The following is a 24,415-nucleotide window of genomic DNA, read 5'->3' as shown; positions in this document are numbered from 1 at the left end:
AAAAAAAGCTTCTTCCAACATGTTAAAAACAAGAAAAAAGTTAAGGAAACAATTGGTCCATTGCTAGGAGAAAGTGGCAAGAAGGTGACAAGCAACAGGGAGAAAGCAGAACTATTTAACTCATGTTTTGCATCTGTCTTTACACAAAGGGATAAAACAGTCCAACCTATCAAAAGCAGCACCACAAAATTAGGAACACAAATTGAAATAGGGAAGAAAATGGTAAGTGAGCACCTGTCTACCCTAGATGAGTTCAAATCACCAGGACCGGATGGATTACACCCCAGAGTTCTGAAGGAACTAGCAGACGAGATCTCAGAACCACTGAATTATATCTTTCAGAGATCCTGGAACACCGGGGAACTACCAGAGGACTGGAAAAGAGCTGATGTGGTTCCCATCTTCAAAAAAGGGAAAAAATTAGATCCAGGAAACTACAGACCTATCAGCCTAACCTCAATACCAGGAAAGATTCTGGAAAAAATAATCAAGCAACGAATTTGCGAACACCTAGAAGCAAACAAAGTAATAGCCAAAAGCCAACATGGATTTGTCAAAAACAGATCATGCCAGACTAATCTTATTGCATTCTTTGATAATGTGACAAAATTAGTGGACCAGAGGAATGCCGTTGATATAGTTTACTTGGACTTCAGTAAGGCTTTTGATAAGGTAGACCATAACCTACTACTAGATAAAGTAGAAGAATGTGGGTTAGACAGCATCACCACCAGATGGATTGGTAACTGGCTGACCAACCGCACTCAACGTGTAGTTCTCAATGGAACTGCATCTACATGGAGGGAAGTATGCAGTGGAGTACCCCAAGGCTCTGTTTTAGGCCCAGTACTCTTCAACATCTTCATCAATGATTTGGATGAGGGAATAAATGGGGAACTCATCAAATTTGCAGATGATACCAAGCTGGCAGGAATAGCCAACACTCCAGAAGATAGGCTTAAGATACAGAAGGATCTTGACAAACTTGAACATTGGGCACTATCTAATAAAATGAAATTCAATGGTGAAAAGAGTAAGGTTCTACATTTAGGCAACAAAAACGGAATGCACAGGTACAGTATAGGTGATACCTTACTCAGTAGTAGTAACTGTGAAAGGGATCTTGGAGTCCTAGTGGACAACCATTTAAGTATGAGCCAGCAGTGTGCAGCAGCTGCCAAAAAAGCCAACACAGTTCTAGGCTGCATCAACAGAGGGATAGAATCAAGATCACGTGAAGTGTTAATACCACTTTATAATGCCTTGGTAAGGCCACACTTGGAATACTGCATTCAGTTCTGGTCGCCACGATGTAAAAAAGATGTGGAGACTCTAGAAAGAGTGCAGAGAAGAGCAACAAAGATGATTAGGGGACTGGAGACTAAAACATATGAAGAACGGTTGCAGGAACTGGGTATGTTTAGCTTAAGAGAAAGAAGGACTAGGGGAGACATGATAGCATTATTCCAATATCTCAGAGGTTGCCACAAAGAAGAGGGAGTCAAACTATTCTCCAAAGCACCTGAGGGTAGAACAAGAAGCAATGGGTGGAAACTAATCAAGGAGAGAAGCAACTTAGAACTGAGGAGAAATTTCCTGACAGTGAGAACAATTAATCAGTGGAACAGCTTGCCTCCAGAAGTTGTGAATGCCCCAACACTGGAAGTCTTTAAGAAGATGTTGGATAGCTATTTGTCTGAAACGGTATAGGGTTTCCTGCCTAGGCAGGGGGTTGGACTAGAAGACCTCCAAGGTCCCTTCCAACTCTACTATTGTATTGTATTGTATTACAATTGATTCCAGAATCAAACTTGTCTTAGCAATATTTTCTTAACATTGAAACTACCTTTTCCCCCCCTACAGTTTGAGTCTATTAGTCGGAATGGCATATTCTATCCTGATTTATTTTATTTATTTATAAAGTTTATATAGCTGCCCATCTCACTGAAGCAACTTGCAGTGGTTCACAACAAATGAGTAAAACTACGTATTAAAAACCCCTGCAGAAAAATAATAATAAAAATAATAAAAATATAAAAATCACATTAACAGTAAATATCATAAAATAGAGAAGCGGAGAACTCAGCATCTTATCGCCGGATTTAGTTTTCCGTCCTCTGACCAATCGTTGCCTTTGTCTGAACCTTCTTAACATAAATAACTGGAAGTAAAAATAATACCTGAGGTGCAATCTAGCTAATGCAACATAGAGTGGTAAAATTACTTCCTATGCTTTAGAAACACTATTTTTATTAAAGTAATTGTTGTAGTTGCCATTTTTGCAGTTATATGATTCATCTTCAGCTTATAATTGCCTACAATTCCACATTCCATTTCATATCTATTGTTACATAATCTTGTACCCTTTGTATCTATCTGTGCATTTTATTTCTTTTTCCTTGAAGAGCAGTTTTATATAATTCTTTGGAAACGTGGAACCCTTCTATTCTAGAACAATATACCTTTGGTTATCAGTGATGGGAAGAGAAAATAAGAACTGGAAATTGCCTTTCTATTTCACCTGTGAGTTTTCAGATTGGACCCTACCATGGTGCAGAGGTGGATTGCTCCCAGTTCAGCCCGGATCGGGTGAACTGGTAGTAGTGGTGGCGGGAGGCTCTGCTCACCTGCCCGGACACTTCTGTGCATACGCAGAAGTGTCACGCGCACACAAGAGTGCACACACACAAGTGAACCAGTAGTTTAAAAAAATGGAAACCCACCACTGCCATGGTATAATACAATAGCAGAGTTGAAAGGGATCTTGGAGGTCTTCTAGTCCAACTCCCTGCCTAGGCAGGAAACCCTATACCAGCGATGGCGAACCTTTTTTGGTTCACGTGCCATAAGTGGGGGGAGCGCGGGGGGGTCGTGTGCGGGTGTGCCGCACCCATAATGCAACGCGCCCCCCCCAGTGCGCATGCGCGCACAACGCGCCCATTTTTGCATGCTTTTTTTGCCCTCCCCAGGCTCCAGAGGCTTTATAGGAGCCTGGGGAGGGCAAAAAGAGCCTCCCCCGCCCCCCCCGGAGGCTTCAGGGAACGTCTGGAGGCTTCCCTGAAGCCTTCGGAACACTTAAAACCACCCTTCGAGCAACCCGGAAGTGACTTCCGGGTTGCTCGGATGGTCGTTTTAAGAGCTCTGAAGGCTTCAGGGAAGCCTCGGGACGGTCCCTGAACAGGCACGAGACGTGCGTCTCCATTGCCCGGGCCTGGATCACCTCCGCCGCGCGGCGCCTCGGGCCCGGCCTCCTTGCGCCGCTCCGCCCAGCCTCTGCGCGCTCGCCAGGGCCCGGCCTTCACATTGCTGCCGCCGCCGCCGCTGCCAGGGCAGGCGTGGCCGAGGCCTGACGGACTTCCCTTCGGCTGAGCCCGTCCTGGTGGTGGCGGCGGCGGCAGCGATGTGAAGGCTGGGCCCTGGCGAGCGCGCAGAGGCTGGGCGGAGCGGCGCAAGGGATCGAGGTGGCTGCACGGCCGTCAGGCCTCGGCCGCGCTACCCTTGCCTCCTCCTCCTCCTCCTCTAGCCGCGCCACGCCAGGCAGGCCGCGCAGCCGCCTCGATCCCGGCCTCAGGTGCCGCCGCGCCGCGCTCAATAGTCGCAACTCAGCTGCCTGCCGCCTTTCCCCTCCTTTGTCTCCCAGCCAGGGTGGCCCGCCGCCGAGTTGCGACTATTGCCGCCGCTGCTGCCGCCGTTCACAGGACCCGCCTCTCACCCTCTTCCTCCAGTTGGCAGGCTCCGATTCGTTCGCTGCCTGCCGGGCCCCGGCGCCGCGTTCGAGCCGGAGGGGGAAAGGAGGAGAAGGAGAAGGAGGACAACAAAGCCCCCTTCGCTTTCCCCGTCCCCCCCTTTCGGCTTCATCCTTGCGACGCCCGCACAAAGCCCCGAGGGGATGGATTCCTGTGCGGGACGCATGGCAGGAAGGGCATAGAGTCCCCCCTCCCTCCGCCGTCCAGACAGTCCCTGAAGCCTTCGGAACGCTTAAAATGACACTCCGAGCAACCCGGAAGTCACTTCCGGTTTGCTCAGAGGGTGGTTTTAAGCGTTCCGAAGGCTTCAGGGATGGTCCCTGAAGCCTCCGGGGGGGCGGGGGAGGCTCTTTTCGCCCTCCCCAGGCTCCTATAAAGCCTCTGGAGCCTGGGGAAGGCGAAAAATAGCTTTTAAAAAGATGAACTCAGCTGGCCAGCGCGCGCATGCGCACTGGCCAGCTGACAAGGCAGCGCCTCGCGTGCCCTGACAAATGGCTCCGCATGCCACTTGTGGCACACGTGCCATAGGTTCGCCATCACGGCCCTATACCGTTCCAGACAAATGGCTATCCAACATCTTCTTAAAGACTTCCAGTGTTGGGGCATTCACAACTTCTGGAGGCAAGCTGTTCCACTGATTAATTGTTCTAACTGTCAGGAAATTTCTCCTCAGTTCTAAGTTGCTTCTCTCCTTGATTAGTTTCCACCCATTGCTTCTTTTTCTACCCTCAGGTGCCTTGGAGAACAGTTTGACTCCCTCTTCTTTGTGGCAACTCCTGAGATATTGGAACACTGCTATCATGTCTCCCCTAGTCCTTCTTTTCATTAAACTAGACAAACCCAGTTCCTGCAACTGTTCTTCATATGTTTTAGTCTCCAGTCCCCTAATCATCTTTGCTGCGCTTCTCTGCACTCTTTCTAGAGTCTCCACATCTTTTCTACATTGTGGCAACCAAAACTGAATGCAGTATTCCAAGTGTGGCCTTACCAAGGCATTATAAAGTGGTATTAACACTTCATGTGATCTTGATTCTACCTCTGTTGATGCAGCCTAGAACTGTGTTGGCTTTTTTGTATGTTAAACCAGTCCTTATGGCATACTTCTTATTCTGTGTTCAAGTCTTGTTCTGCCATATTTAGAAAACAGAGAGGCTGATATTGATGGATATCCCTTCCTTACGTTTGAAAACATGCCAAAAATTCAAGTACCAAGTACTCTTCTTTTAGTCGACGTATCTTTTGAGTATTGGTGGAAAACATACACACACAAACCAATGTTTCTCAACTTCAGAATGCTAAGATGTGTGTTGAAGTATTCACATTTAGAAATTGTTGAGGTTGAGAAACACTGCAATAGACAGTTATTCTGATTACTTGACAAAACTCAATTTCACCTGATTTGGAAATTGCTCCTGTTCCCACTGATTTTTTGCTTGGACATGGTCAAGCTATTTCTCTATTTAGGAAATATCTCTAAAAGGATGATCCAGCGGGTCGTGGGTTATCTAATTTGCTTTAAAACTCTATTGTAAAGAATGAGGTGTGAATAAATTAATCTCCTTTGGAATGTCCAGGGCTTATCTTCTGAAATTTGCAACTGCTTGTCCCCTCATCTCTAAATAAAGGCACCGCCTGTCCTTTTGCTGAGGTTAGCAGAAATTGCAGGTTCACACTGTATTTAATTAATTATAGTCTGATTCAAGAAGGAAACTTCTGGAATTTCTTTTTAGAAAACTGGCAGGGGGGGGGGGCAGACAGATTCAAGGAACTGTGAATGTTGTTCCTGAACTTGTCACTAACTTTATGTGTCCAGGTATAATGGAGCAGTAAATAGTTTTGACATTTTGCTTTTCAGACTCTTTCTAACTGTATTTCAACCTGACAATTCTAAATATGTCAAATTGCCATTCCTTTCACTCCTGACTACCCTAATCTACAGCCAGAAATTAAGTTATTGGTAACTCGGTATGATGAAGTCCAACTTAACTACATAAAATCATGTTAGAAAAGGCTGATCTGCAGCCATGGATGTCTGTACTTACAGAGGCATATGAACCAATTCATATAGTAGTGTCATAAAGATGCATGAGAAAAGAGAATGGAGCTCTGCAGAGTGATTGGTACCTCCATCTAGAAATGCAAATTTTCTATATCTTCTGCTATGCTGTAGAGAAATGTGTATATCAGAATAAATGTGTGGGTGGCTACTTTTGCACTTCTATGTCCAAATGTGTGTGTACATGCTTTATACAAAATTCAAATTCTCTCATCAGTTGACATATTCTGAAAAAACATACCATAACTCTCATCATTCTCAAAAAGAATAGCCGTAAGCATGCTGGTTGGGGATGATGGGTAGTACAATGCAATTCTCTCAGGGCAGCAAGTTGGGTAATGCTGCTATGTGCAAATAACAAACAACTGCATTCATTTTGGTATCAAATTTATCTAAGAAACCCAGAGGATAAAGTCTGGCTTAGTCCACACCTTAACTATACTGTTCCCACTAGTTAAATCACTTGGAAAGTGACTGGAAGTTCTTTTCCAGCAGACAAATCTCTGGAGAATTCCAATGTCAAAATAACCAATAGGATTTTGAAGGGATATATATACATACATACACACACACACACACACACACACACACACACACACACACACACACACACACATATATATATATATATGCACAAAACCCAAAGCAAAGGGAAGAAAATAGAGGCAAAGAGGAGATCTTATTGTCCCACTAAAATATAATCTTAGGTAAAGAGGCTGTTTTTTTTTTAAACTAAAAGCAGGAACTGGGAATCAGGACACCTTCAGATTCTTTTACTTAAGAAAGTCCTTCAGAAACTGAAGTAACATTCCAAAAGAAATGGATGCCAATAGTATAAAAAGTCACATAGAATCTAAATTCATACAGGTATTAACAGGCAAGCAAAACATAAACTGGCCTAGAACCGTCTCATTTACCCAATTGTTTGGTAGTGAACTGCTTCTTTAATTTTATTTAAAGATTTTAGATCCCGTCCATAATAAGCAATTGTCTAAACCACAGGCAGGAACATAAAAGCAAACCATCATTAGAGCACTAACTATGCGCTAACTCTTTATTTACCCCATATCCTATTTCCTGGACTAAAGAAAATCAGTAGACCCACTTATGGAGAGACCATACATTCTATAATGTGTCTAGCCTTCCAGTTAGACAACCAATAAGGACTCCCATTCTTTGCTTATGTTCTAGAAGTTCTAACTAAAAAACCCGATTCCCTGATTTTCCGAGGGGGGGGGGGCGAAGAGGACAAAAATGAAAAAGGGAAGGATATAGAGATCCCAGCAAACTTTCAGCAATGTATACAGATTTACTTGCTAGTAATTAACAAATATTATAGAAGACTCCTTCTGGACAGTCCAACCACTCTACATCTCTTTCTAACAAAATGAAAACATGCCTATTAAAACCATTATTATTTTCACCATATACTTCATCTATTCCTACACAGTCTATTCATCCTTAAACATGCATACCATACCAGAAATATTTTTCATGAGTGAACACAAGCAAAAAAAGGACCAGTTTGGCATGCCTATTCACATACCGGATACAGAGTTAGAGAAGGTACTGACACCAAGTACAGCCCTAAAAGTTTGCCATGACGGTTGCCTGTTTGATGGACCTGCCTGCTTTGAAATTTTGTTTACTCAAAGCTCATTTCAATCCTCAAATGAACACTGAATAGCAAGAAAAGACCTTGGCTTCCATTTCTCTCATCCAAGACTGGCTTTGCTGCTGCTTCCCTGAATAGCATGTCCTTTGGCTGCTTCCACCCCCTATGGGCTCTGCTCTGAACCCCATTTCTATATCCTTTAGCATCCATTTAAAGTCCTCCAGCAAGACCTCTGCAAGTACCATCACTATTTAATAAAATATTTATCCTGATTAGAAGGATCACTTTCACTAAGTAAAGCAGACTCTGACACCAGCTCTGGAAGTATGGAATGACTTCCCTCACCCTCCCACTTTTCCTGTACATTACCTTCCAAGGAGACAGGCTCAAAGAGCCCAAATTGTTCCAGCACTTTAATGAAGAGGACCAGAACCACCAAAACAGCGATAATCTCCAGACCTTCCAGGTTCATGGTGAGAAGGACTCATGGCATCCAGCCCCCAGCCCAACCCAATCTGTTCCCTCACCCCAAGTTAGCCAGGACTACCCACACAGTTCTGGATTCTTGTATCCAATGCCTCTGCTTTCAGTCCTGCTGTGGAAGATCTCTGCATCAGAATCCGTACTAGGGCATCTCTGGCCTTCCCCAAAGGACTTTGCCTAAGGAAGTCACAGAGGAGGAGAAGGAGAGGGAGTTTGCCCTTATTAGCTCAGAGGCTTGGACTCTAAGCTACATTTGCTTGGCTTACAAAGAAGAAAAAGGGCGGGAGGGAGTGTGGCAGACCAAAGAAAGCTTATAAGAACAGGAAGGGTGAGAGATGCGCAGCAGGAGCCCTGCCCTCCCATCCCATGCCAATGACACCAACTAAATCGATTTGCTTAATGCAGTTGCTAAGGAGATGGGAGAGTTAAGAGGATCTTGGCTTACACTCAGGGAGGTGGAGTATAATTGGGGAGGGAGTGTTATGCAGAGTCCCTCCCTTGTGTGACACCTCAGTATATCAAATCCCAGCCCTCCACTGAGAAGAGACTTGGGCCCAGATTGACTGCTCTGGTACAACTCCTGGGGCAAAGGAAAGAACTTAATGTCCTGCAAACTTTCAGCACAGTCCCATCACTGCTTGTCATCCATATTTCCTTCATACCCACAGCCTACATAGGCATCCCACACAGACACTGATATCTTATTACATGTGGCCTCTTCCCAATTCTTCTTCCTGTTGTTCTTCATAATCCTCTTAGACAAATTCTCCATCATTTCAATTATTTTTGCTATCTCACCCGGGGGAGAGACAACAATACTAACACTTCAAGCTAGTTAAAATGTAATATCCATCAAAGTCAAAGTACCAATGATAAACACAGAGGAAACCCTACCAGACTGGGGTTTATTTTAAAGAACTGGCCTCTGTAGAACTATTGCAGATTTCGGGGTTTCCTGTTCAAAAAGTTTCATTAGCAGTTAAAGGGATAACTGACTGGGGAAGATGTTATAAACGGCAATAGGGAGGTATATTTCTTGATTGTTGTTTCAGCTGCTATCTATAAATTAATACACAAAATACATAATACCAAAAATTTAAAAGCTGCCACTTCTTCAGCATGGTAGAAAGAAATTGCAACAGTAACAACAACAACAATAATAATAGCAGCATTTGTCAATTCTTCAAGCACAAAATAATTGTGCCAATATTTGTAAGATCCCCTTCTTGTTCACCAGCCAATTACTTCTATTTCAACTTTCTACAGTGTGATGCAAAACAAAAACAAAAAATTGTTGCTGTTATTGTACAGCTACAGATGTACTGAAGTGTCAGCAGTCCCAAGGTTTTCTAATTACCAGCCTAACTGACACCTCATTCGGTATGCTGAAGGATCTGCCTGCACCACAGTCAAGAAAAATGCCAGGCCTGGTGCCAGGATTCAGAAAAAGGGGGGAGGCTCTACGCAGACTATGCACATCGCTCAGATAAACATAGCCCAGGCGAAGCTGCCAGGCTGGCACTGGCGTCAGCTCTGCAGGCAGAAGAAACTTAAGCCCCAACTCTGGAAGGCAGGAAGAAGGCAGGGGTCCCCCACATCACAAAAGCAGTTGGTTATTATCTCTTGAGTAGTTTTACTCTACGATTACTAACCCATTACAAAAAACACAAAAATAGGAGGAAGAAAGGAGTAGAAGTGAAGAGGCTGGCCTAGAATTCAGGAGATTGTGAATTCTAGTCCCAACGTAGGCATGAGAGTCAGCTTGGTGACTTTGGGCCAGGCACTCTCTCTCGGCCCCAACCTACCTCACAGGGTTGTTGTTGTGGGGAAAATAGGAAGAGGAAAGAGTATTAGGTACACGTTCATACCATATAAAGCAGGGGTGTCCAAACTTGGCAACTTTAAGACTTGTGGACTTCAACTCTCAGCAGAGCTGGCTGGGGAATTCTGGGAGTTGAAGTCCACAAGTCTTAAAGTTGCCAAGTTTGGACACCCCTGATATAAAGTAATAAAGACTGGATTTTAAAAAATCTTTTATAATGCCTTTAAATATTGGAAAAATGAGTGACCAGGTAGATAGGTAGGTAGGTAGATCTTCACTTTGGGTTTTTTTGGCGCATTTTTTAGATGTTCCAATATCAAGAATGGGATGTTCCATTGACAAGGTTGGCTGATGAAGCCAAAGGAAAGCCATATGTGAAAAACATAAACTGGGATATAATAAATCTTAAATATATACAGAATAATTATAATAACCATACCTGTATGGAAGATGCAGCAGATATCCTGTTAGAATAAGTAAAAATAGGAGCAACAGCAGTCATGAAACCTAAGTTTGAGAAAGTAGGCCTTTTTGTCTGGAAGATGAATAGTGAATTGGTACTGAAAGATATCGTAACACCTGATTTTCTACCTAGTGCACAATAGCAGCGCAAACATGTCTTTACTACAATAAAGAAGTTTGTTTTCTGTTCCTTTGCCACACTCGTTATATCATTTAATTTTTATCCTTTGTAGTGCCATAAGGTACATGATATAACTACAAAACATCCACAGTAATTCTAATCATAAAACCAAATGAAAACAGGGACTTCTTACATAAAGTAAAAATAAAAATGCTGCCTACCTGCTACATTTTTTATGAATTGCAATTTCCAAATACTTTTAAAGTGTTGCTCCATTTACAGCTTATTCTGGTAATCAAGAAAGGAAGTAAAGGAAGCATGAAAGTTGATAGACTCTTAATAGTTTCAATTAAGGCAAACTTATACAGTTGAGTCTCAGTCTTCGTATCTTCTGTCCCACCCAGCTGCTTTTTCTGTGGATTCCTTGGTGTTCTCTGAGCTTGGATGTTTGCTTGCAAATGTTTTGTTACCAGACTAGATAACATCTTCAGTGATGGAAACGAGTGGGATTTGCTCTCTGTTTATATACCGCAACCTGCTGTTAAGTGTTGATGGGGTGTTGCTTTCTCCTTGGTTGTTCCTTGATTAGGCTGTTGTTTACTGCTTGAGCTGCATATATTCTCTGCTATTGCTTTTCCTGGACCAGCTTTGGCTAAGGTCCAGGGAGATGTAGAAGATGGCATGAACAGCAAGAGTCAATGTTGCAGCACAGAAATATCATTGTCAATTAAAAGTAAAGCCAAAGTTGCCAAACGCCAGCATGTGAGAATGGAAAGTGCAATAACAGGGAGCCAAATCAATAGAGGCCGTTACAAAAACACTCAAGGCTAAAAGTAAATGGCCCAGCAATAGATTGGCTGCATCAATTGTCATTCTAAAAACTGAAGACATTTTAAACACTAAATGAAGCTTTCATGACTTCATACATTTCTTAAGTTTATACGGCTTCTTTGGAAGCCAAGATCTAAGCATCAGACTTCTGCTTGTCTTGGCTGGTTGGCTAAAGTGTAATAGTGATACCACTTAGACTTATATACTGCTTGGCAGTGCTTTACAGCCCTCTCTATGTGGTTTGCAGAGTCAGCATATTTCCTCCAACAATCTGGGTCCTCATTTTACCGACCTGGGAAGGATGGAAGGCTGAGTCAACCTAGAACACCTCCAAGGTTCCTTCCAACTCTGTTATTCTGTTCTATTGAACTGGTGAGAATTGAGTAGCCTGCAGTACTGCATTCTAACCATCATGCCACCATAGCTCTTGCATGCACCTATAGCATATATTAAATGCTATAGTGCTCAGAATGTTCTATATTATTAGAACTTTGAAGCTTATTTAATAAACAGTTATTAAGGTTGTTTAACATGATGAAAGAATCAAGCCTAATCTTGTGTTGCTGGTAAAAGGTTGCTTGTAGCTCATCTTTTTCACAGAGATGAGCGTAAGAGAATATTCTTATAGGATTCATCAAATATTTGTCTTCTTTCATCTCCTCCAGAGAAAAAGTGCTTTTCTCTTATAGTCAATCTATGAATGCCAAGAAGGTCCCTTCTTGGCATTTATAATATGCCAAGAAGGTTCTGCAGCAGGCTCCCTTCTGCACACCTGAAATGAAGGTGATGAAATGAAGGACCAAGACATACTAAAGCCAATTTAGGGATCTAAGAGGAGAATATGTCTGGTGCAGTGGTGGGTTCCAGATCCCATTCCAACAGGTATGGTTGGAACAGGCCTGGCGTCGTCCACATGAAGCACTGAAGACTTAAAAGACCGGTGAGGAGCTCGGACGGGCAGGTGGACCCTCCGGAGCACCGTACCACAACGGTATCCAGTGCTTCGGCAAGCTCCGGTACGCCCATACCGGGGATGTACTGCCTGAAACCCACCACTGGTGCTGGTGGGAATTGAAGTAGAAATAGTCCTTGAATTATGACCATTTATTCAGCAACCATTCAAAGTTATGGTGGCACTAAATGGAGGCACTTACAGCTGATCCCCAAAGTTAGGGCCACTGCAACACCTAGACAGTCAAGTCATAAAAACTCAGGTGTTTGGCAGCCCATCTGCATTTATGACAATAGAGGCACCTCAAATCCCCCCAACCATCTATCTCCCCTCATATAGGATGTTTTTGGCCCCTATCTGAATTTTGCCATCTTCTTGTTCCCACTGCTGACCAAGCATGCTCAGCCTGGTCCTTTGCAAGGCAGCTGCCGACCACAGGAGGCTTTCTTCCCCAAGAAGATGACCAGCAGTTGCTTTGCAAAGGGCCAGGGTAGGCATACCTGTCAGCAGCAGGAGCAATAACACAGCAAAGTTCAGCTGGGGTGGCTGATCGCAGGGTGGTGAGGATGACTGGGACTGGGCTGGGGCTTTCCAAGGTGGGTATGGCTTTGTGCCATGCTGCTGGGGTTGGCTGGGGCTTTCTGGGGAGGCTGCCGCTTTGTTCTGTGCTGTTGGAATGGTTGGAGCTTCCCACAACAGCTGCAGGTCTTGTGCCATGTTGTAGGGGAAGGCTGACGTTTCCAGGCGCGGCTATGGTTTTGCACCACACAGTTGGGGTGGGCTGGGATTTCTTGGAGAAGCTGCAGCTTTGTATTATGTTGCTAGGGAAGGCTGGGGCTTTCCAGAGTGACTGCTACTAGGACAGCAGGGGCTTCTTGGAGTGACTGCAGTATTGCACTGTGCTGCAACTCAGGGCCTTTTTGTACCTCCACATTAGCAGCACATCTAGAAATCACTGATCCTCAGCATGGAAAGCAGCTCCAGAGCCCTGCAGGAAGAGATGATGGGGAGTGGGGGGGAATAGGCAGTTTGGGAGATTTCAAGAGTAAAAGGTCTCTTATCTTTCTCAGGGCTGAGAGAGACCAAGCTGGAAATGGCTTGGATTGAGGTGAATCCTTGCCTAAATAGTGGTAGAATTGGGTTAACAATGGCAATAGGCATTGCCAGGATTGTTGTCACTAATGGATGTGATTATGTGATATTGCACTTTAACACTGCATCACGTAGCAATGGAAATTTGGATTCCAATTGTGGTCAGAAGTCAAGGACTACCTATAGAAGAAGGGTTTACAGAAGAAGATCTAAAAAGTTGCATGTTGTATGTGCCACATACAAAAGAAATTTAGACATAATGACTGCATTCAAACAAAGAAAGCCAGTTTGGTCTATAGTTAAGGCACCAGGCTATCAGCCCTTAGGCATGAAAGATGGGCCAAGGGAGTTTTGGGCCAGTCACTGTCTTTCAGAATAACTCACCTCACAGGATTGTTGCAGGGAAACTAGGAGAAAGAAGGTGTATTGGGTATGTTTACATCTTGAATTATTTATGCAAGTAATAAAGGTGGGATAAAAATAAAATGTAAAAATCCTGGTCATGAAATTAATCCATTTTTTAGATTCATGAAACACATTGGAAATAACTAACCAGATATGTCAAGTTCATAGAACAACTAAAGTGTTAACTATACATTAAAACAAAAATTCAGCAATAGCATTAATCAAATGTAGCATATTGTACAGAGGTGGCTGCTAGGACCATGATGGTGAACCTATGGCACGCATGCCCGAAATGGCACACGAAGCCATGTCGCAGGGCACACGAGGTATCGCGCATTCCTCTTCTGGGTTTCTGGTGTGCATGCACGCACGATGATCAGCTGACCTTCGCGCATGCAGCAGTGGTGGAAAATGGAAGAGCTGGTCTTCCGTTTTCCTCTGTGCGCATGTGCACCGGCCAGCTGATTGTCGCGCCAGAAAATTGGAAGACTATCTGGCTAGCACGCATGTGTGTGCCGGAAACTGGAAGTTTATTTTTCGGCACGTGCACGCGCCCTGAGCAGCTCCTATTCTGGGTTGCGGCCCAGACGAGCAAGCGCGCTCCCTTTTCAGCACTCAGTGCCAAAAAGGTTCACCATCCCTGTGCTAGAACATCCTTTGGTCCAGAAATACCTGAGCAACCTATGACGTATTATTGCTATACTGTCTATTCTGACAGGTTATCCCATGGAAACTGATTGCTGTTTGTAGGAGTCAAGATCTAAACATTAACCAGCTAGCTCTTAATGTTTCATTCTTCAACTATTTATACTATCAATACCCTATCTGGATTACCAGGGAAACAGATACATAGAGATGTGTGATACCTGGGTCCCCATTTCGCCTTTCCAAAGAAAGTTCTTCATTTTGGACCACGATCCCCTGCTTATTTGAGTCATCATTATCACAACTACTTTGACCTGTCTCTTTAGTGTCCCCATTAAGGTCAGCAAGGGCGATATATCTGTTATGCAGCTGCCAAAAAAGCCAACACAGTTCTAGGCTACATAAACAGAGGGATAGAATCAAGATCAACGATGATTAGGGGACTAGAGACTAAAACATATGAAGAACGGTTGCAGGAACTGGTATGTCTAGTTTAATGAAAAGAAGGGCTAGGGGAGACATGATAGCAGTGTTCCAATATCTCAGGGGTTGCCACAAAGAAGAGGGAGTCAAACCATTCTCCAAAGCACCTGAGGGTAGAACAAGAAGCAATCGGTGGAAACTAATAAAAGAGAGAAGCAACTTAGAACTGAGGAGAAATTTCCTGACAGTTAGAACAATTAATCAGTGGAACAACTTGCCTCCAGAAGTTGTGAATGCCCCAACACTGGAAGTCTTTAAGAAGATGTTGGATAGCCATTTGTCTGGAATGGTATAGGGTTTCCTCCAAGGTCCCTTCCAACTCTGCTATTGTATTGTATTGTATTGTGTTGTGTTGTGTTGTGTTGTGTTGTGTTGTATTGTATTGTATTGTATTGTATTGTATTGTATTGTATCTATAGTAGAGCGGCCTCTTGTGGCCAGCTGGTATAGCCAGCTGCAATATGAGCAAGAAGAATTAAGTGTTTTGGGGAAAAAAGATAACTGCCTAAAATAAGAAAGAAGGTAATTGCTGTATGCCATCCATCCACACCATATCATTTATTCCTCCACATTTTTTTTATTCGGGCTACAGTTTTATACTATTTATCTATCCAGGGAGAAGCCTGTTTTCTTCTCAATAGGTATGAATAGGAATGAATGCCTGTAAATCCAGACTGCAAATCAAAACTTAGTTACTCAAAAGTAGGCAGAGGCGAACTCTAAGTAGGCCTGTGGATGATTGGGCTAGTGCTAGAATTGCATCTAAGTACAAATTGCAGTTGGGTTATGAGAATAAAGAAACAAGCAACTGGTGATCTTCTGTTTTCAAAAATATAAAATGCAGCCATTTATCTAGTGCCAGCAGGTGTAATTACAGGTGTAATTCAAGGTCCTGGCTGTCATCTCATGGCCTAAGGACTGGTTGTCTAAGGGACCATGTGTTTCCATAGTTTCTGCCTGACCTGGGTGATCAGGGAGAGTTGGCATGTTCTGGGTCCCATCTGTTAAACACTGTCATCTGATAGGATCTAGGAAGCATCTCTTTTCTCTTCCAGCACCTGCCCTCTGGAAAAGCATTTCCTCCGAGCTCCATCTGGCTACCACCATGTTCATGTTTAGCTCTACGACTTTGATTACACTGAATGGTGGATTCTGTGGGCTGTACTATTTTTTAGAATGGGTGATTGTTTTTCTTCCCAAAGTCTTTGTTCATTTTATTTCTATTTTTTTTAGTAATGATTTCATTATTTCCACCATTTGGAACTGTTCTAAAGTTGGATAGCCTTATAAAATACGTACATACATACAACTTCTGATGTTATGAAATCACCTTGGAGCTCTTCTAGTGCAGCTTTCTACTTTGAGTAGGTATTTTTATACCATCCTAAACCAATAGCTATCTAAACTTTGCTTGAAAACCTGCAATGATGACTCAAGACGCCAGGTGGTAGGCTGTCCACTGTTTAATAGATCTTGCAGCCAGGAAATTCTTCCTTATTTTAAGTTTGGATCTCTGTCTGTAAAGTTTAAACCCATGATTCTTGTCCTCAGGAATTATGGAGAATGGTCTGTACCTTCTACCTTGTGACAGTCCTTCAATTATTTGAAAATTACTGTCACATCTCTCCTATATCTAGTTTCTTAAACAATTCTTCATAGGAGCCTTCAAACCCCTCAAAATCTTTCAGCATATTTTATTGTACTTTCACGACCAGATCTGGAAACCTGTATTCCATATGTTAGTTATGACTAACTGAGGCTTAGAATTTAAGGAATAATAATTGTGCTATTCAAGTCTTGTTGATGGGACCATCGAAAGAGACGATGTCTCACCGGCCCCCCCCCACAAAAAGCAGAGATCCTCTGGCCTAGCCCTACTATTAGTACAGGCACAGGATGCAGAAAAAAACAGCAGAATTATCTTTGAGAAGTATCTCATCAGTCACATGATCTTTTGTACATGATTCACCCATTCTACACTCCCAGCAGGAGGAACTTTGGCAAAATATTGCACAGAATATACAAGGAAGGCATAAACAAAGGTATCAGCATGTAATTACTTGTATCAAACAGCAGTCCTCTACTCACAACCAAAATTGAGCCCAACTTTTATGTTGCTAGATGAGACATTTGTTAAGTGAATTTTGCCTCATTTTACGACCTTTCTTGCCACGGTTGTTAAGTGAATCACTGCAGAAGTTAAGTTAGTAACATGGTTGTTGAATCTGGCTTTCCCATTGACTTTTCTTGTCAAAAGGTTGCAAAAAGAGGATCACATGACCTTGGGACACTGTGACCATCATAAGTATCAGTCGGTTGTCTCAAGCATCTGAATTTTGATCACATGATTATGGGTATGCTGCAATGGTTATAAGTGTGAAAACTGGATATAAGTCATTTTTTTCAGTGCCATTGTAATTTTGAATGGTCACTGTATAAATAGTTGTAAGTTGAGGACTACCTTTACAATACCCTTTCAAGGGTCACTTTAAAAGAGAGTTACAAAGTACAGCAGGTACCTAAACTAGACTGATTCTTTAATGTCCACAAGGGAATCTGAAGTTTTGAACCAGTTACTTAATGAACTTGACTCAGTAGGATCAGATTTAATATTAAATATTCAACCCCCAATAATGGACCAAGTCTTGAACCATCCTCTGCAAAGATGAATCTCCTATAGCTACTCATATCCCCAGCCCTACAAGAACAAAAAATGGAGGATTGTAAGGCTTCAGAAACAAGGACGCAGTGGCTCAGTGGCTAAGATGCTGGGCTTGTCGATCAGAAAGGTTCGGTGGTACGAATCCCTAGTGCCACGTAATGGAGTGAGCTCCCATTACTTTTCCCAGCTTCTGCCAACCTAGCAGTCCGAAAGCATGTAAAAATGCAAGTAGAAAAATAGGAACCATTTTTGGTGGGAAGGTAACAGCATTCTGTATGCCTTTGGTGTTTAGTCATGCCGGCCACATGACCACAGAGACTTCTTCAGACAGTGCTAGCTCTTCGGCTTTTAAACGGAGATGAGCATCGCCCCCTAGAGTTGGTAATGTCTAGTGCATATGTGGAGGGGAACCTTTACTTTTAAGGCTTCAGAATTAATGGACCTCTCTTAAGAGCAGATTCAGCTTTGAAACTTTAAAAAAAAATTTAAAAAACGTTTCCTGCAATAATAGCTATTCTAGTAGGAGTACTTAATAGTTAATTTCATCTGTACTACTTTCAAAAAGTTAATGTTATATCTTCCCACCCCAAAGCCAGATTACTCATACTGTTCTAAGCACTTCTTAAAAGTTTTCATAAAGTTCTTTAGGGCTCTTGGACACAGCAGAGCAATCACCAATCTGCTTGCAGAATGAGAATTCTGTAACTTTGGTTTGCTAATAATATAATACTATTTAATAAACGATATATATTCCACAATTTTTTAATTTAGTCTAATTGAATACATTGGCTTTTTTACACACGTTCCTATAGTTATCAATAAAATTAATTTAAGACTTTAGCCAGCCATAAAAGTATGATTTTTACCACTTTTATAATGATTGTAGAAAAGTTAAAGCATTTAAGATCATAAAAGACTGTTTACAATTTCTTTCTGAATATAAATAAGTTCCATTTTACCTGTTTCTTTTCTCCATTTGAAAGCTTATTATGCTCAAAAATTATACAAAAACATTATCTTTCAAAGAAAGGTCTTGGATTGTGATTAAAAATAGTTAAACATTTCAACTTCCATTAGTATAAATGGTATGTAGGAATGATCTTGAGAGACAGGGGGAAGGGATGCTGCCAAGGGAATGATTAGGTAAGAGGATGCACAGCCCACAGCTGCATAATGGGCAAAAAGGCACCTCCCTAACTTCCCAGGCTGAAAAAGAGACAGCAGGATATTTGTACTATCAGACTTGAAAGATTCTATAATGTAGCCTTGCAATAATGTAGAATTAGCTCTTCTGGTTATGTTTCCTTTCTGGACTACTTAAGAAGGCTGACAATTAGTCTGTCTCCAACTCTGATTGTATATTTTGTAAATGCTTCTGCTTCTTTTATATTGTGTTCTTTATATTAAAATATTTGGGTCATCTATCTGAATACAATACTGTACAGTATGCAGCAGATGAAGTGTCCAGGGTGCTGAAATTGCTGCTCACACCTGTTTCAATGACAGGATTCCGTATTTTGATAATGCAGCTACCTGAATAATAAACAATGTTAAGTTGAAAGAAATTGCATTTCTTTTATGCCCTCTAAAAAATTCACTTCCTCTTGTGAAAACCATGAAACTACAGGAGATACTAACATCAGCACCAACATTTACAACTCCAATGGACTGGAAACCAGGGAGCATTACAGGTAATATGGACACACTTCTTTCTCTCCATCCCTCCTTTCATTAAGATTTAGTGCAATAGTGCAATAGTGCAATAGTGCAATAGTGCAATAGGAAGGATATCTTGGACTGACTGGTGTAACCATCAAATCATACCGTTGTAATATCCTGAGCCTTTGCATTGTAACCTCCAGAGTTCTGTGATGTAATGTCCTGAGCAGATGCTTCGGTTTGGCTCCAGGTTTGCGGTCTGGCCATGTGTTCATGGCGTCTGTCAGTTTGCTTTGTGTGGGGGTTGGAGGGGGGTGCAGGAGTTGGTGATGCCGCCGTGGCTTGGCTTCTGGATGGTGGTTGCATTTCATCTATGGGATGGGTTTGAGTTTGAGTCTGGTGAGGGTGATTGGTGGTGGCGTCCTGTGTTGTTCTGGGTCTGGTGTCGTTTTTTGTGGCTGGGACTCGTTTGTTGACTAGGGTTAGTTTTTACAACGCAAAGGCTCAGGATGTTACAATGCAGCCAACCTCCAAGGATGTTGTAGCACAAGACTCAGGATATCACTACACTAGAGCTCAGGATGTCATCACACAGCCCATTACCCAGGTTGTTACAACACAAAAGACTAATGGGCACACAGCTAGTACCTCAGCCACACAGGATGTTACGAAACAGCGGACTAATCTGCATACATCAACTCCATCAACTAATCAAGATGTAACAACACAGCCAACCAACCTGCTTACCGCAACAAAACCAGCACTGCACACATCCCCACCAATATTTATAGAAAGACGGCAGCTCCGATCACGCTTTGCTTGCACAAGCATGAAGCCGAAGGCACCAGCCTGAAGATGGTGAGTGGGACCTCGTTGAAACGTCGCCAAGATACTCTCAATCTTACATGGGAAAAGACCCGAATACAAGACCTGCATACCTGTACCCGTGAAAATATATATATATATTTCACGGGTACGGGTATATATATTCATGTTCACCATGAGTTTCCTGATTGAACTGCAAATGCATAGGAAGGGAAACAAAAATATTCCAAAAATGACATCACAACTGCAATACACAGGATTGAAAAAAATTATTTATACAATAATAATTGTAATTATAATTGTTGATATCCTCAAAGATGTATATCTTTGAGGATATCAACATAGCATACATACCATTCATCTTCCAATAAGTACCCAGAGCAACCCTATGACATACAATAGGCCAGACTGTGAGAAAATGACTGAATCAAACTTGAAATAAAAAGGCTATTAAAGAAGAAACTTTGTTTCAGAAGAGAAACTTCATACTACAAGTTAAAATGCACAAAATTGTCACCATATTAATTGTAACAATATTAATTGTGTTTGCACTGGCATCTTATTTATGAGTTATGCTATATCCTTACCCAGATATAAAACCTTCATAGATAAATCTACTGTATCATATTGATGCATACAGGAAAAGTTCCTGATATTAAGTGAAAGCTAAGCAGAATTTTCTCATTTAACAAAATAATATCACATTTATCTCACTGCCCACTAGTTCAAAATCTATATTTAAGTCATATATTTAAGTCATGTGTATAAAGCAGTTGGAGACGTATGTGTGTTAAATTTCGTACTCCTGTTTTCAGGTATAATTAGTAATCTCATGAGTCAAGTGCCTGTAGAAACTGTTAAGACAGTCTTATAAAACTGCAAATTAGAACAAAAGGCTGCACAAGGAAGACATTTCTTAATTAGCATTCATTAGGAACTAGATTTGAACAGCCACTGAATTTACAGTAAACAGAGACAATAAAAAAGAACCATATCTGATAAGCTCAGATTTTGCAGTTTTTTACTCAGTTCTACTCTCAAGGTGGGTTCATTTTGTTGATGGAAATGACCATAATTAATATAAAATTGAGCACATGTTTTTATGATGCTTGACCTTTACATATGAGGATTTAGCTGATTCTAATTATCAAATTAGAATTGATGTCAATCTAAACACTGTGGACAAGCTATCAGTAGAGGCATCAGAGAAATATTTTATAGTGGCCATGCTGTCTGCAAATTCTGGGAATTGTAGTTCTAGTTTGTTATCTAATTGGGAAAGCCTGGTATAGATCATTAGTAAAAAGCAAATACCATCTGTGCCTTTACTTTATATACTTTGTGCATATAACATTAAGGTCATTAAAACAAACATGAATAAGCAACATTACATCAATGCCACTGGGTTATTTCAACATGTTCAAGAGTCCATGGCAAAGAAAAGAATGGATGGACAGATGGATGGATGGATTTCTATAGCCACCCATCTCAACAAGTGACTCTGGGCAGCATACATTATAATGTAACATGGAGTAAAGTTATGGATGGCTATGTATTTACAAATTATTCCTCTTTTTTGCATGGAGTAGGAGTAGAGGAGTACAATAACTTATGTTAGTGCAAGACATACAGCAGCTCAGGGCAGGGCAATAATTTTTGCTCCTTATTCTCATCATTTCAATGCCTGTAGATCAATTCTGATTGCAGAAAATCTTCAAATTATTTTCTAGAATTGGGGAACAGAACTGATAGTGTGAGTGTGCCTTATATCATTTATGAAAATGAATGCATATTCATTCTATTTAAAAAAAATATTAATTCTATTTTAATTAATTCTATTTTTTAAAAAGGTCTAACATGCATCGTTGCCTTTAGGCAAATTGAGTGGAACATATAAATCTAATAAATAAATTGTCCTTTGTGTACATGCTAAACAAATAATGCACATTACAACAGTAGTGACTTTGGAATAGCAACAACCTGCTGCCTTGAATCCATCAAACCCAGAATACAATGGTTTTAGCTACAACAACAACATAAGACTTCATATAACATGATAGAATGAGATACCTAATCCAGTTCCCTGCTCACCCACTTCCCTTTCCCCAGAAAGAAATACATTGGATGAACACAAAAAATTTGGCAGCACGTGGTAGTGATTTCCTTCCTTGTGCTCTGCTCATGAAATATAAGGCCTTGTCTTAATTGTTTCCAGGATCACTGACTCTGTACTCTATCCAGCTCTGTGTTTCCTGCTACATCTGTCTTTTGGACAGCTACATGCTGGTTAGAAATGAACTACTACAAGGTAAGTATCTGTATCACTCCTTCTTTTTTGGCAGTTCCTCTGGACTCAGTCAAGAGGATATAACTTAGTTCAGTGGCACTCATACAGTTTCTCCCCAAAATCTGAAACTAGAAGCAAGGCATAAAGATTTACTAAATTCCCCCACTGCAGCTCACTCACTCCCCCCCGCCGCCATTATATGGTACCTCAGAATTTCTCTACTACTAAGATGGACTGTGCATTAACATTCAAAAGGAAGAGATAATTTCATTTCCATTACATACAATTATAATAGTGTTCCTGGCACTGGAACCACATTTATAGGACGATCCCTCTAAAACATCTGCATTTTGTATCATGCAGAAATATCTTTGGTCTCAGATTCCCATCCTTATAATGGAAGTGATAATGACTTTCTTCACAGAGATATTTGAAGTAATGAGCTAATGAACAGTAAAATGCTTGGCACACTGAAACTGTGAACGAATTATTTATAATGAGTGAGATTACTCTGAATGTTTTACACCAGATTCACAAAGAAATTAACAACAAATAGCTCTAATAATGTGGAACACATCATCTACAAATTAGGTAGGATAAGGTAAGACTCCAAAATGACCTTGGTAGTAGTTATCTTTAATATTGGTTTTAACAAAAATAAATAAACAAACATTTGTTTTCCTAGTTATACCTGGTCTCCTGGTCTGATTTGATCTCTTAGCAGCCTTCAGTATCACTGATCGTGAAATCTTTCTGAGCTGCAGGTAGTTGCAAGGATTGGGGGGGGGCAGTGTTTTGATGTGCTTCTCTCTTCTGAGTGGTCAGTCCAACCAGTAGGGATGGTAAGGAGAAGTCAAGCCCTCAGGAAATCTGCTAAATGATCTCACAGGGCTTAGTTCTCAGTCTTCGGTTGTTTAATACCTTCATGAAGCTGCTAGAGGAAATCATCCATCAGCTTTTGTAAGGCATTGTCAGTGCATTGATAATACTCATTTATACATCTGAACTCTGGGCCAGGCAGACTTGAGGAGCCAGTGCTTTGAGGATGTTAAGAGTCTGAATGGGGAGAAATGAAACTGAACCCCAATGAGTTGGCATGATGATGGATTTGAAAGACAGCTATTTCCAAGGATAGGCAATTGTTGTGGCCCAGCAGGTGCCGTTGCTGCTGCCACCAGACTCCGAGAGTGAGGGTCCCTACGAGTCAGCTCCAGAGGAGATGGGGGACCCAGGACAGGGTTTGGATGCTGAGCAGGGATCCGAAAGTCTGGTCGGCCACCAGGAGGCGCCTGAGGCATGGAGCAGTGGTGAGAGCCAGAGGAGGGGGGCTCCCGATGCCATGCCTTGGAGCAGCGGGGAGGAGTCACGAGACAGTGAGTCAGAACTCAGCAGGGAGTTTCTGGACGCTCGTTACCGCCGCGCCCATAGACGCAAGGAGTGTGGGCATAATTATCAGCGGTAAGAGCTCTCAGCTGCTGTTTGGGAGGCTCCTTTCCAGGTTATAAAAAGGGTTGACTGTGCATACGCCCTTTGCAGCAGTCAACAGAAGACTTATGCCAGAAGTTCTAGTCTGGAATTCTAGCAAGCTGGATAGCTGCTTTTGTGTTCTGTTCTTGTGAGTTTTGTCTTGGTGGCTTGCTGCCACGGAACCTTCTGTTTGTTTGTGCAATAAACCTTGTTCCCTTGTACTGTTCCGGAGTGTGTTCTGTGTGGGCACCGGAGGAAGGGGGGTCAGAACAGGCAATGGAGTTCATTCTCCAAGCCAGAGGTGAACTCCAATCCGGTGATTCACTTGGATTCATAGCTTGATCAGCAAATGAAAATTGTGGCCAGGAGACCCTTTATACAATTGTAACTTGTGCACCACTTGCATCCATGTGTGGAATAGGTTTGCTTTAGTTGTTTTGCTGCTTTAACTCATTCCCCACTGTGTTACCCGCTAAGACTATTTAGAAGTTTCAACTAGTCCATCATGTTGTGCCTAAGTAGTTATACACATATCTAGGTTTGTGGCGACATATTCAGTGACACTTATTGATTGTGGTTTATTTAATAAACTATGGTGATATGAGCTATGATTTAACATGATGTGTGTGTGGAGTCTTAAACTGGCATGTTTTTCCTGGATTTACAGTGTTTTTCATTACTTGGGCAAGAAACTATGGGTAGTTTAGCTGTGGACAGGAATTCAGGGATGTTTTAAAAATAGAAAGTGATGGTAATTTCAACAACTGTACTGGTTAAATCAGTGTGGTGTACTGATTGGTCA

The 24,415-nt window shown here is 41.9% G+C and overlaps 1 protein-coding gene across 2 annotated transcripts in view; it reads right to left on the bottom strand.

The window, feature by feature from the left end:
- Positions 1 to 24,415, bottom strand: part of KCNIP2 (potassium voltage-gated channel interacting protein 2) — a gene marked incomplete at its 5' end in the record, with an annotated part of 62,045 nt that overhangs the window by 22,422 nt on the left and 15,208 nt on the right. The window contains one exon of one of the 2 annotated variants that reach the window (XM_081953988.1): positions 7,787 to 7,889. The exons of the other annotated variant lie outside the window; for it this stretch is intronic. Coding sequence (XP_081810114.1) covers positions 7,787 to 7,889 — 103 coding nt within the window. Of the gene's footprint in view, positions 1 to 7,786; positions 7,890 to 24,415 lie in introns of those variants that run through there. 2 annotated transcript variants of the gene reach the window in all.

Source organism: Natrix helvetica (assembly GCF_964273705.1).
Source record: "Natrix helvetica genome assembly, chromosome: 5".
Taxonomy (NCBI): domain Eukaryota; kingdom Metazoa; phylum Chordata; class Lepidosauria; order Squamata; family Natricidae; genus Natrix; species Natrix helvetica.
Note: the sequence above shows the minus strand (reverse complement) of the source record. Positions and strands in the feature narration are given on the sequence as shown.